General features: G+C 38.1%; 1 protein-coding gene across 1 annotated transcript in view; it reads left to right on the top strand.

Moving 5' to 3' along the window:
• The window catches only part of AMFR (autocrine motility factor receptor), a 44,286-nt gene that overhangs the window by 14,208 nt on the left and 17,974 nt on the right, over nucleotides 1-12,104 (top strand). The window contains exons 4-8 of the mRNA XM_055331962.1: nucleotides 287-439; nucleotides 2,894-2,934; nucleotides 3,100-3,232; nucleotides 4,950-5,083; nucleotides 5,979-6,089. Of these exons, the coding sequence (XP_055187937.1) occupies nucleotides 287-439; nucleotides 2,894-2,934; nucleotides 3,100-3,232; nucleotides 4,950-5,083; nucleotides 5,979-6,089 (572 nt within the window). The remainder of the gene's footprint in view (nucleotides 1-286; nucleotides 440-2,893; nucleotides 2,935-3,099; nucleotides 3,233-4,949; nucleotides 5,084-5,978; nucleotides 6,090-12,104) is intronic.

Below are 12,104 nucleotides of genomic sequence, written 5' to 3'. Positions count from 1 at the left end.
AGGAAGATCCTTGAGAATTTGAGATGAAAATAATAACGTATGTTATATTCCGTAAATTAAGCAGTAGAAATCTCTCAATATTCGCTCATGCTCACGTTTAAGTTGGGTGGAGAATTTTGACCATCTGGTAACAGGGTGCTTTTCTGTGCTTGGTGTTTGGTGGTGCTGCTAAACCCGAGTTCCTGAGCAGAGACTCCCAAACACTAACATTATTGCATTTCTCAGGGAAGCTTAATACCACAGTGAAGAAGAATGAGCTTCTTTTCCTCTCGTTTGTGCATTTCAGCTGTCGTTTTCTCCCACCACACCCATGAGTAGCCACGGGCGGGTTCTGTCTCTGCTGATCGCGATGCTGCTTTCTTGCTGTGGATTAGCAGTTGTCTGCTGTGTCACTGGCTACACGCACGGGATGCACACGCTGGCTTTCATGGCGGCGGAGGTAAGTGGATGCAGGTGTTGTCCCCATCAACTCCTGTGTGTTTTCAAGCCCCCTGCACGGTGACTGAGGGTCTTTTGTCTTAATGAGCATATCTTGAATTCCTTGCTTTTGTGTTGGGTACTGATATTGAAGGGAGAAATGTATGATTTCCTGTAATCTTTGCTACAACTTAATAAAAAGTAGTAAGTTTTGCTGACATTTATATAGTGCTTTACTGTATGCTGGGGATTGCTCTAAATACCTTATGTGTATTGATTCATTTTATTATTTCTCTTTATAAATGTGGAAAACTGGTGTAGAGGGTGCAGTGAATGATTTGAAGTTTCAGAGTCAGCAGTGGCACAATTCAAGCCCTGTGACTCCCAATTCCTCTTAAGATATAATGAAGACTGATTGGTGGTGATGAATAAGGAAATATTTTATAATTGGTTTATCTAAGGAGTACCTGGCTGGCTTGGTCGGTGGAATATGGGACTCTCAATCTCAGGGTGATGAGTTCAAGCCCCATGTTGGGTTGGAGCCTACTAGGAAAAAAATACACACACACTTAATATGTAGATATGTGTGAGAATTTGAGATGAAAATAATAACGTATGTTATATTCCGTAAATTAATTGGGATTTTAAATGGGATATAAATTAAGATTTTATAGAATAATATATATAAACTTCTTTGTTTTGGAAGAACAATGATATTCATGTACATTTTAAATTTACTCTTTAAAACTTTCTGAAAATAATCATTTTTGTTCAGTAGAAATAAAATTTTTTATATGTCCTTCTATTCAGTTGCTATATTTGCTTTCTCCCTCAGGCCAAAGGCAAAATATCTCTTTGCCTACTATTAATTGCTCCTATTAATGAAAAATTAATAGTAATTGCTACTATTAAAGAAAAAGATGAAATAATAAATTATTAAAGCTAATTAGCTAATATCAAAACAATAAATTTGAACTACTTTTTGGGTATTTGTTAGAATAGGATTAAAATTTATTGGGGTATCTGGCCTGGGTCATTTGGTAGAGTGACTCTTGATCTGGGTGTTGTGAGTTTGAGAACCATATGGGTAAGAATTTATTTAAAAAAATTTTTTTAAAGTTTTATTTTGCTTAATAGGATTGATTTCAGAATACAATGTAGTGTAACAAATTAGGAAAGGGATGTTTAGGTACTTAGTAAATCATTTACAATTCTAGATAAATACTTTGTGTATGTTCCTCTTGAAAAAAAAATCTGTGTAAAAATGTTTTTGCATTGATTTATGTTACTTTGCTTTACATATATTTTATAATCACCTTTTGCGTGATAGTCTGATATTCGTACTATTTTACTTTTAATTAATTTTAACCCAAACTTTGGGAAAGGTATACCTAAAAATAAAGACACTTAAATTAGGCTTTTTGGATCATACTATAGTACATAATTTTAGCTCATTACTATTGACTTAAGATAATTTATCATGTTACAGTTTCTATATTTTGAACTTAATCATATTTTAAAATTTATACTGTTTCTCTATGTAAAATGTTTTCCATTTATAAACTGGAATTTCCAAATCTCAAACAATATAATAGTTCTATTCTGGTAGTTTAAGAGGAAATTTTGTTACAATCAATTTCTGTAATATCAAATACTATGAAGAGCTTTTTTTATTTTTTATTTCCTTCATTCTTTTTGCTTTTGTGTGGGCAAAGGGGGTGTACAAAACGTTATGTAGAGAGCAGGTACTCATCTTGGATTGTGGTAACCTAAACTATACTTTGGGTATAGGATCACCAAATATTCAAACACCCTTTGAGGTAATCAGTGATGATGACTTCCTGCTGTATAAAATAGAAGTGATTGTCAAACTACTAGAATGAGCCTCAGGATTGTAGGAGGCAGCCCCAGGAGATGGACGGGTATAATCGATTGTCACCTATTAACAGGAAAAGGCTCAATGAAAGTTGGTTTCTAGGTCATGAAAACATTTCATGGAAATTTGAAGCGGATAAAAAAAATAGTTGGTAAACTTGAACAACCTGCTTTTTTTATTTCTGTTTTGTTCAGATATAATTGACTTACACCATTGACTTTTAAGGTGTACAGCCTAATGGTTAACTGACATAGATTGTGAAGTGATTATCACTGTAAGTTTCCTTAACAGCCATCATTTCATTATAGATACAGAAAAAGAAAGAGAAGGGCTTTTTTTCTTTGTGATGAGAAGGATTACCCTCTCTACAACTTGCAGAAGTTAAAGTACCACAGCAGTGTTAACTGCAGTCATTATGTTGGAGATGACATCTCTACTCCTTAATTATCTTGCAACTGAAGTTTTTACCTTCTGACCACATTCGTCCCATCCACCCCACCCCACCCCCCCGGGAATAACCAGTGCTGTAATTGAACTGACACGTTTGCTTTTTATATTTGCAAATTTTACTAAAGAAAAAATACATCTTTCTTTATATAGTCTCTTCTTGTGACAGTGAGGACTGCTCATGTGATTTTACGGTGAGTAGAACTTTGGGAGGGAGGCGATTGAGGTCTACTCATACAGTTGATTTTAAGATGTAACATGTATAAAATCTATAAAAATGTGGCTATACTGCATCATGTTTAAGCCAAATTAAATTGTAACAGTAAGTTACTAAAATGATTTTTCTCTGTTCACTACAGATATGTAATTCACCTCTGGGACCTCAACCATGAAGGGACTTGGGAAGGAAAAGGAACCTATGTCTATTACACAGATTTTGTCATGGAGCTCACTCTCTTGTCCCTGGACCTCATGCACCATATTCATATGTTGGTAAGCTTCCTCAGAAGGAGCTCTAACTCAGCTAAGTGTTTTAGAATCAGGAACTCTGGTTAGTACATGTAAATGAAACATTTGTGGAAACCACATAAAGACTGTTGAAACAAACAGCCATGCCCCTCTGTCTTTCTGCCACTGGATATAAAGCAGTGGTACACTTGGGCTGGAGCCTAGCTCAAGGCTAAGTTTGCTCTCCTCCTAGGACACTGTGTTAACTCCACTGACCAAGTCACTGGTAATTGTTCTAACATGAAAATAAGGGAATTCTCTGTTTCCCCATAGCTTCTGTGGCTTCTAATATGTAGCACTTACTTTGTAGGGGGTAATGGGAATTCTTGCGGTGTTAGCTACTTCATGGATTCATACATTTTCTGCTTTATAATTAAAAAGAAAACATTTATACTTAATTCCGCCTACTTCATTGTTTACATTTTATTTTGCTGTGCAAGAAATTATAGTGTTGAAAATGTACTTCAATGGTTAGCGCTTCAGTGTTCTAATAATGGTGAGAATCAACGTATTTGGTGGGCAGTTGATTTATATTATAAGCCTATTAAAGGTGCATTTAAAGATTACTGGGTTGGGGCACCTGGGAGGTGTAGTCAGTTAAGTGTCTGACTCTTGGTTTCGGCTCAGGTCATAAGTTCGAGCCCCACATCAGGCTCTGTGCTCTGCATGGAGTCTATTTAAAATTCCCATTCCCTTTCCCCATTGCCCTTCCCCCACAATAAATAAATCCATCTTTATTTTTATTTATTTACATAATCTTTAAAAAAATTACTTGTTAGACACAGAACATTTCTAAGTGTCCTTTTTGAAAATATACTTTAAAAAACCATGTATAGCTTTTGTTTAAAGCCCCCAAGTGCCCAGGGATAACTGTTAACATTTTATTGCATTTATTGCTTCTTTTCATGTTCAGATACATACAGTCCTAAATTTTTTTTAAAAGATTTTATTTACTTATTCACGAGAGAGAGAGAGAGGCAGAGACGCAGGCAGAGGGAGAAGCAGGCTCTGTGTAAGAAGCCTGATGTGGGACTCGATCCTGGGTCTCCAGGATCATGCCCCGGGCTGAAGGCAGGCACTAAACCGCTGAGCCACCCAGGGATCCCTAATTAAATCTTTAGAAACATTATACATTTAACATAGTGTAATATTAATATATAACCTTATTTTATAATAAAATTAGTGACTATATAATAAATATTATATGAATTTACAACCTTCCCTACTGGACATTTTGCTCATTTCCTGGTTTTCTTTTTTATAATTGCATGGATGGATGTCTTTGTATGTAAAGCTTTTAATTTTTTTTTAAGATTTTATTTATTCATGAGAGGCACAGAGAGAGAGAAGCAGGCAGAGACACAGGCAGAGGGAGAAGCAGGCTCCATGCAGGGAGCCCAATGTGGGACTCGATCCTGGGTCTCCAGGATCACTCTCTGGGCTGAAGGCAGGCGCCAAACCGCTGAGCCACCCAGGGATCCCTAATTTTCTGATTAGTTCTTGGGAAAAGATAGCTGGTGATGGAATGACTAGGCCAAATTGCACATAAATTGTTTATGGTGGTGAGATAAATATGTGCATTTGCTTGCTAAAAAGATTGTTTCAGTTCACTTTTACCACAATAATAGCTTCTGTGGCACTGTCACTAGCAACTTCACATTCATTTTTATTGTGTGTTTTGTTCTCTGTCCTTCCCGTAAAGTTATTTGGCAACATCTGGTTATCCATGGCCAGCTTGGTCATCTTCATGCAGCTGCGTTATCTCTTCCATGAAGTGCAGCGTCGAATCCGCCGGCACAAGAACTACTTGCGTGTGGTCGGGAACATGGAAGCCAGGTGAGGGAGCAGAAGCTGATGTTGCCCAACCGGCCTCATTTTAGATCTTTCATAATAATAGATCCCAGGTCATATAAGAACCACTTTTGTAGACTATTAACAGAATGATGAAGAGACTAAGTGGAGGTTCTGGGTTTTGGGTGTGAATCCTCAGTTGCTGTGTTATTTGGGGGCACTTTAATTAAATCTCTGTGCCTTAGTTGTTTCCACTCTCGTGATGATAGCAGAGCCTTCTTCCTGGAGCTGTTGGGAGGAGTCAGTGGGATACTGCAGGTAACATACTTTGAACAGTATGGGTATGTAGTAGCTGCTCACTAAAATATTAAGTGGTTCTTATGACACCTTTATCTTTATTATCATCATTAAACAGAAGCCTCTTTGAGCTTCTGTCTTCTATTTTATGAAGTAGGTCTCACTTATTCTTTACACATGCATGTTTATACACATACACACTCTTAACCTCACCAGAGGAGGAACTCACTTGCCTCAGTTGCCAAACTGAGGGTAAACCAAGCCTGAAGGTATGAGATGGATGGGTGACCTTTTAGTGTCCAGGGGAACAGTTTGGCTCTTGGGCCAGGTTGGAGGGCGGGGGAGGGGGTCTTAACTCTGGTTTGCCCAGAAATGTTCCCTCAAGTCATTTTTAGCTAGCGTGTGATGTTGAAGGAACTAACAGGAGCTGTTGTTAAGACAGAGTTAGTTTCTTTGTGTAAGTTTCTTGCTCTTTGATGGGCTGTGAAGAGAAAGCAGATGTAATGTTTTTGATGGTTGGGAATGTTGCACTGAACCAGATTCCTTTGTTAACTGCTGTCCAGGAGTGCAGTTTATAAGGCAGCACTCCGTATACATGTGTGGAATTGACATACTATCTGCTGCGTGTGTGTGTCTTCTACAGGTTTGCGGTTGCAACTCCAGAGGAGCTGGCCGTCAACAATGATGACTGTGCCATCTGCTGGGACTCCATGCAGGCCGCGAGGAAGCTGCCCTGCGGACATCTTTTCCACAAGTAGGGACAGGTGTTCTGTCCAGGGCAGGGGGATGCTTTCTGTGCCCAGGTTCCAGGTCCATTCTAGCAGGGGGCTGGGGACATTACCTCAAACTGGCCGTGGAGCTGACAGTGGTGCTGAGGGAAGCTTTGGGCTGTCCTCCTTCATCCCTCAGCCTCTTCTCTATACAGCAGGACTCTTCCCCACTCACGGCCTGCCATCTTAATTTCTGGGTCTGCTAACTGTCTTCATATCTCTTACGAATTTAATTCCTGAAGTAGAATGAATATGCCTGTAAAATTTAAAAGAAAGCAGGGGGGATCCTTGCTTTCAAAAAGTTTATGTACTCACTGGGACAAGAGACGATATTTTTCCATTTTGCACGTGCACAAAAGCAACAGGAAAACAACATGCCAGGGAGGTGGGCTCAGTTAGGGACTGGACCAGGACCACTGAACAGTCCAGAAAACCTGACTATGTTATCAAGGGTAATCAAACACCATTTTCAGAAAATCCTGTTGTTTTTTTTTTAATTTGAGAGAGAGAACATGAGTGAGGGGAGGGGCAGGGGGAGAGGGGAGAGCAGACTCCCCACTGAGCAGGGGACCTGATGCCGGGTTCGATGTGGGGTTTGATGCCAGGACCCCAGGATCATGACCTGAGCTGAAGGCAGACGCTTAACTGACTGAGCCACCCAAGCGCCCCTGCATTGGATATTTTTGATGTTGAGGTATCTCTGAAGTATCTTTGGTCTTTTGCATCTGTGATCATTTTTGCACATTGAGAAAGTTTTTATCTTTACATCTTTAATTTCCCTGTTTTCATTTTGTATTCCCAAATCATTTTTCTTCTTTTTTAATATTAGACTTTGGAGCTTGAGTATCAGTAACTAAACACATATATTTTATTTATTTTAATTTTACTGTTTTAAAATTTAAACATTTTTTTAACTTAAATTTTAGTTAATATACAGTGCAATATTGGTTTCAGGAGTAGAATTCAATGATTAATGACTTACATACAACACCCAGTGCTCATCACAATAGGTGCTCTCCTTAATGCTCATCACTCATCTAGCCCGTCGCCTCCCACTTCCCTCCGTCAACCCTCAGTTTCTTCTCTATCATTGAGAGTCTCTTATGGTTTGTTTACCTCTCTTTTGTCTTTTCTCCCTCCCATATTATCAAGTTTTCTTTCTTAAATTGCACATATGAGTAAGATCATAATGGTATTTCTCCTTCTCTCACTTATTTCACTTAATAACTCCATCCACATTGCTGCAGATGGCAAGATTTCAGTTTTTTAATGGCTGAGTTATATTCCATTGTATATTCTATTGTATATACATTGTATATGTATACCACATTTTTTAAATGTCTTCATCAGTTGATGGACACTTGGGCTCTCTCCATAGTTTGGCTATTGTTGCAAATGCTGCTATAAACATTGGGGTGCATGTACTCCTTCAAATCTGTATTTTTGTTTTCTTTGGGTAGTAATGCAATTGCTGGATTGTACAGTAGTTCTATTTTTAACTTTTTGAGGAACCTCCAAACTGTTCTCCAGAGTGGTCGCACCAGTTTGCTTTCCCACCAACAGTGCCAGAGGGTTCCCCTCTTTCTGCATCCTTGCCAATACCTGTTGTTTCTTGTATTGTTAATTTTAGCCATTCTGACAGGTAGGAGGTGATACCTTATCGTGATTTTGATTTGCGTTTCCCTGATGATGAGTGATGTTGAGCATTTTTTCATGTGCCTATTAGCCATCTGGATGTCTTCTTTGGAAAAGTGTTCTTCATGTCTTCTGCCCATTTCATAACTGGGTAATTTCTTTTTTTGGGTATTAAGTTTGATAAGTCCTTTATAGATTTTGGATACTAACCCTTTATCAGATATGTTGTTTACAAATATCTTCTCCCATGCTAAAGGTTGCCTTTGAGCTTTGTTGATTGTTTCTTTTGCTGTGCAGAAGCTTTTTATCTTGGTGAAGTCCCAATAGTTCATTTTTGCTTCTGTTTCCCTTGCCTCTGGTGACATGTCTAGTAAGAAGTTGCTATGGCTAAGGTCAGAGAGATTGCTTCCTGTCTTCTCTAGGATTTTGATGATTTTGTCTCATGTTTAGGTCTTTCATCTATTTTGAATGTATTTTTGTGGATGGTGTCAGAAAGTGCTCCATTTTCATTCATCTGCATGTGGCTGTCCAGTTTTCCCAACACCATTTGTTGAAGAGACTGCCTTTTTTCCATTGGGTATTCTTGCCGGCTTTGTCAAAGATTAGTTGACCATAGAGTTGAGGGTCCATTTATGGAGAACATATATATTGATAGAATTTTTTATGTGCTAGGTGTTCTGTTGGGGTCTGGGGATAAAACAAAACCAAAGATATGGTGTTTGCTTTCATGCAGCTTATGGCTTAATGGAAGAGATGAACATAAATTAGCCAGGCACATTTCTGAATGTGTTATGTATAACTGAGCTAAGTGCTCCAGAGGAAAAAAATGTGGTTCTTGAGAACTTGTAACAGAGGAATCTGACTCAAACCTGGAGGAAGTGACTCGGTGGTGAGTAGGAGTTGAGTCAGCAAAAGGAGAGTGATCCTCTAGCTGGAGGGAATGGGGTGTGTGGAAGGGACTAGACTAGAACTGGTATGACCAGGAGTTAGAGCATAAGAGGGGAGTGGCGTTTGCTGAGGCAGGAGAAGCCCGGCAGGAGCTGGACCCTGCAGAGGCTTGAGGGCCAGTGGAAAAGGTGAGAAGTTATTGAAGGGTTTTAGGAGGGATTGGGGTATCAGGTTTACAGCTTGAGAAGATCAGGAAAACTAGTTAGTAGGGGCTGCGATGATGCAGGTGTGTGTTGAGAGTAGCTTGGATTACAGTGGTGGAAGAGGGTTGGGGAGAAGTGGATAGATCAGAGGAATAGGAGGTATGTGGTGCTGGATTGGCTGTGAGAATAAGATCTGGAAGAGGGACCAGGGATTCTCCTGGTTTTGTGGCTGGATAACTGCATGTATAGGGCTGCTGTTAGTTGAGGTTGGAAGACCAGAGAATCCACACTAATTTCTCCAGAGGAGCTTGCAGACGGTTGGGAAGACTAACTCTAAGAGTGATCTTTAGTCCAGAAGAAACCTAAAGCACATGATTAGATTAAGTTTATGATTTCCTTTTTTTGGTGAAGGCAAAATTCACATAACATGCAATTAACCATCTTGAAGCGTATAATTCAGTGGCGTTTAGTGTATTCAATGTTGTGTAGCTGCCACTTCTTTCTAGTTTCAAAACTTTCTCATCATCACAGAATAACACCCCATGCTAATTAAAGTAATCTGTCCCCATTTCTCCCTCCCCTATCACCAGTCAACCATTAATCTGCTTCTGTCTCTGAATTTGCCTCTCCTGGACTGTTCATATAAAAGGAATCCTACCTCTTGTGGCTGGCTTCTTTCACTCAGCAGATTGTTTTCAGATCCAACTTGTAGCAATATCAGCACTTCATTCCTTTTTTATGGCTGAATTTAAATGAGTTTATAATAAACTACCCATTCATCTGTTGATGGACATTTGGGTTATTTCTACCATTTGGCTATTGCAAATAATGCTGTGATCAAATTTGTGAACAAGTGTCTGCTCTTGTTTTGTTCCTAAAAATAGGTACTTTTGGGGTATATACCTAGGAGTGGAATTTCTGGGTCATATATAATTCTATGTTTAACTGCTTGAGGAACTACCAAACTTTTCCAGCAGCTACACCATTTTACCATCCCACCAACAATGTATGAAGGTTCTAATTTCTTCACACTTTATACTTCACATTTATCTTTTTTTTTCTATTTTCCTATAGCTGTGCTAGTGGGAAGTGGTATCTTATTGGGATTTTGACTTACATTTCCTTAGTGACCCTTGATGCTGAACATTGTGCTTGCTGGCCATTTGTGTATCTTCTTTGGAAAATGTCTGTTCAAGTCTTTGGCCTATTTTTAAATTGGGTTGTTTGTCTTTTTGCTAATAAGTTATAAGAGTTCTTTATATATTCTAGATACTAAACTTTGATCAGATGTTATGATTTGCAAATATCTTCTCTCATTCTGTAGCTGTTCTTTTTATTTCTTAACAATTTCCTTTGATGCACACAGTTTTCATTACTGTGAAGTCCTGTACCTATTTTTCTTTGTTTACTGATGCTTTTAGTGTCAAATCTAAGAATCCATTGCTGAATCTGAGGTCATGAAGATTTACTTCTGTGTTTTCTTCTAGTTTTATGGTTTTAGCTCTTATATTTTAGGTCATTGGTCAATTTCGAATTAATAGTTTTACACGAAGTGAGGGAGAGGTGTGACTTTATTCTTTTGCATGTGATTGTCCAGTTGTCTCAACATCATTTGTTGAAGAATCTACTCTTTCCCTGTTGAATAGTCTTGGGACCCTGTTGAAATCTGTTGGCCATAGACGTTGGGTTTATTTCTGGACTCTCTATTCAATTCCAGGGGTCTATATGCATGTCTTTATTCCAGTACTCTGCTGTTTTGATTATTGTATGTTTATAGTAAACTTTGAAACTGGGAAATGGTGAGTCTTCCAACTTTCTCTTTTTCAATATTGTTTTGTCTGTGGGGTTCCTCCCAAATGGATCCACTTTCCCATTTCTGCAAAAAAGGCCATTGGAATTTAGCAGGGATTGCATTGAATCTGTAGATCACTTTGGAGGATATTACTATTATAAGAGTATCATGTATTCCAAGCCTTGAACGTGGGATGTCTTTCCTGTTATTTAGGTCTTCTTTAATTTCTTTCAGCAGTCTTTTGTGGTTTTTAGTATCAAGATTTTCATCTCCTTGGTTAAATTTATTTCTAGGTATTTTATTCTTTTGGGTATTATTGTAAATGGAATTATTTTCTTAATTTCCTGTTTGGATTGTTTCTGGTGTATAGAAACAATTTTTATATGTTGCTCTTGTACTGTGCAACTTTTCTGAATTTGATAACTAGCTATATAGTAGCTTTTTTGTGTGTATGTTTGGGATTTTCTATAAAGGATCATATCAGCAAATAGAGTTGGTTTTGCTTCATTTTTACATTTTGGAAGTTTTTATTTCTTTTTCTTGCCTAATTGCTCTGGTTAGGTCTTGCTGTATGATATTGTATAGCAGCAGTGAACACAAGCATCTTTGTTTTGTTCCTGAGCTTAGAGGAAAAGCTTTCAGTCTTTTACAATTGAGTATGATATTACTGATGGGTTTTTCATGAATGTCCTTTTAGGACATTCCCTTCTATTCCTAGTTTGCTGAGTATTTTTATCACAAGAGTGTTCAATTTTGTAAAATGATTTTTCTGCCTCTATTGGGATTATCATATGTTTTTTCCCCCTTTGTTCTAATGTGATGTGTTACATTGATTCATTTTCTTATGTTCAACCACACTTGCAGTTCTAGGATAAGTAAATCCCTTTTGTTCGCAGTGTATGTCATCTTTTTAATGTGCTGTTGGATTTGGTTCACTGGTATTTTGTTGGGGATTTTTGCATCTGTATTCATTAGAGATACTGGCCAGCAGTTATCTTTTCTTGTGACCTCTGTGTCTGGAATTGGTATCAGGGTAATGCTGGCCTAGAGTATGTGTTAGGAAGTTTTCTCTCCTATGTTTTGGAAGAGCTTGAGTTGGATTGGTGTTCATTTTTCTTGACATATTTGGGTGGAGTTCACTGGTTCTGGGCTTTTCCTTTCTGGGAGATTTTTTGACTGAGTCAGTCTCTTATATAAAACTTCTTTCTTCTTGAGTCAATTTAGGTAATTTCAGTATTGGTAGAAATGTGCCACTTTTTGCTATATTTTCTAATTTGTTGGATTGCAATTATTTCTAGCATTCTGTTGTAATCCTTATCATTTCTGTAAGGTTGATAGTGATGTTCATACTGTCTTTTTTTTTCCATACTTTTATTTCTGATTTTAATTTTTTTTTTTAAGATTTTTGAGAGACACAGAGAGAGGCAGAGAGACACAGAGAGAGGCAGAGACACAGGCAGAGGGAGAAGCAGGCTCCATGC

Source organism: Nyctereutes procyonoides, unplaced genomic scaffold, assembly GCF_905146905.1.
Source record: "Nyctereutes procyonoides isolate TBG_1078 unplaced genomic scaffold, NYPRO_anot_genome, whole genome shotgun sequence".
Lineage (NCBI taxonomy): Eukaryota > Metazoa > Chordata > Mammalia > Carnivora > Canidae > Nyctereutes > Nyctereutes procyonoides.
The sequence above is the reverse complement of the archived record's forward strand: the minus strand, read 5'-3'. Positions and strand labels throughout refer to the sequence as shown.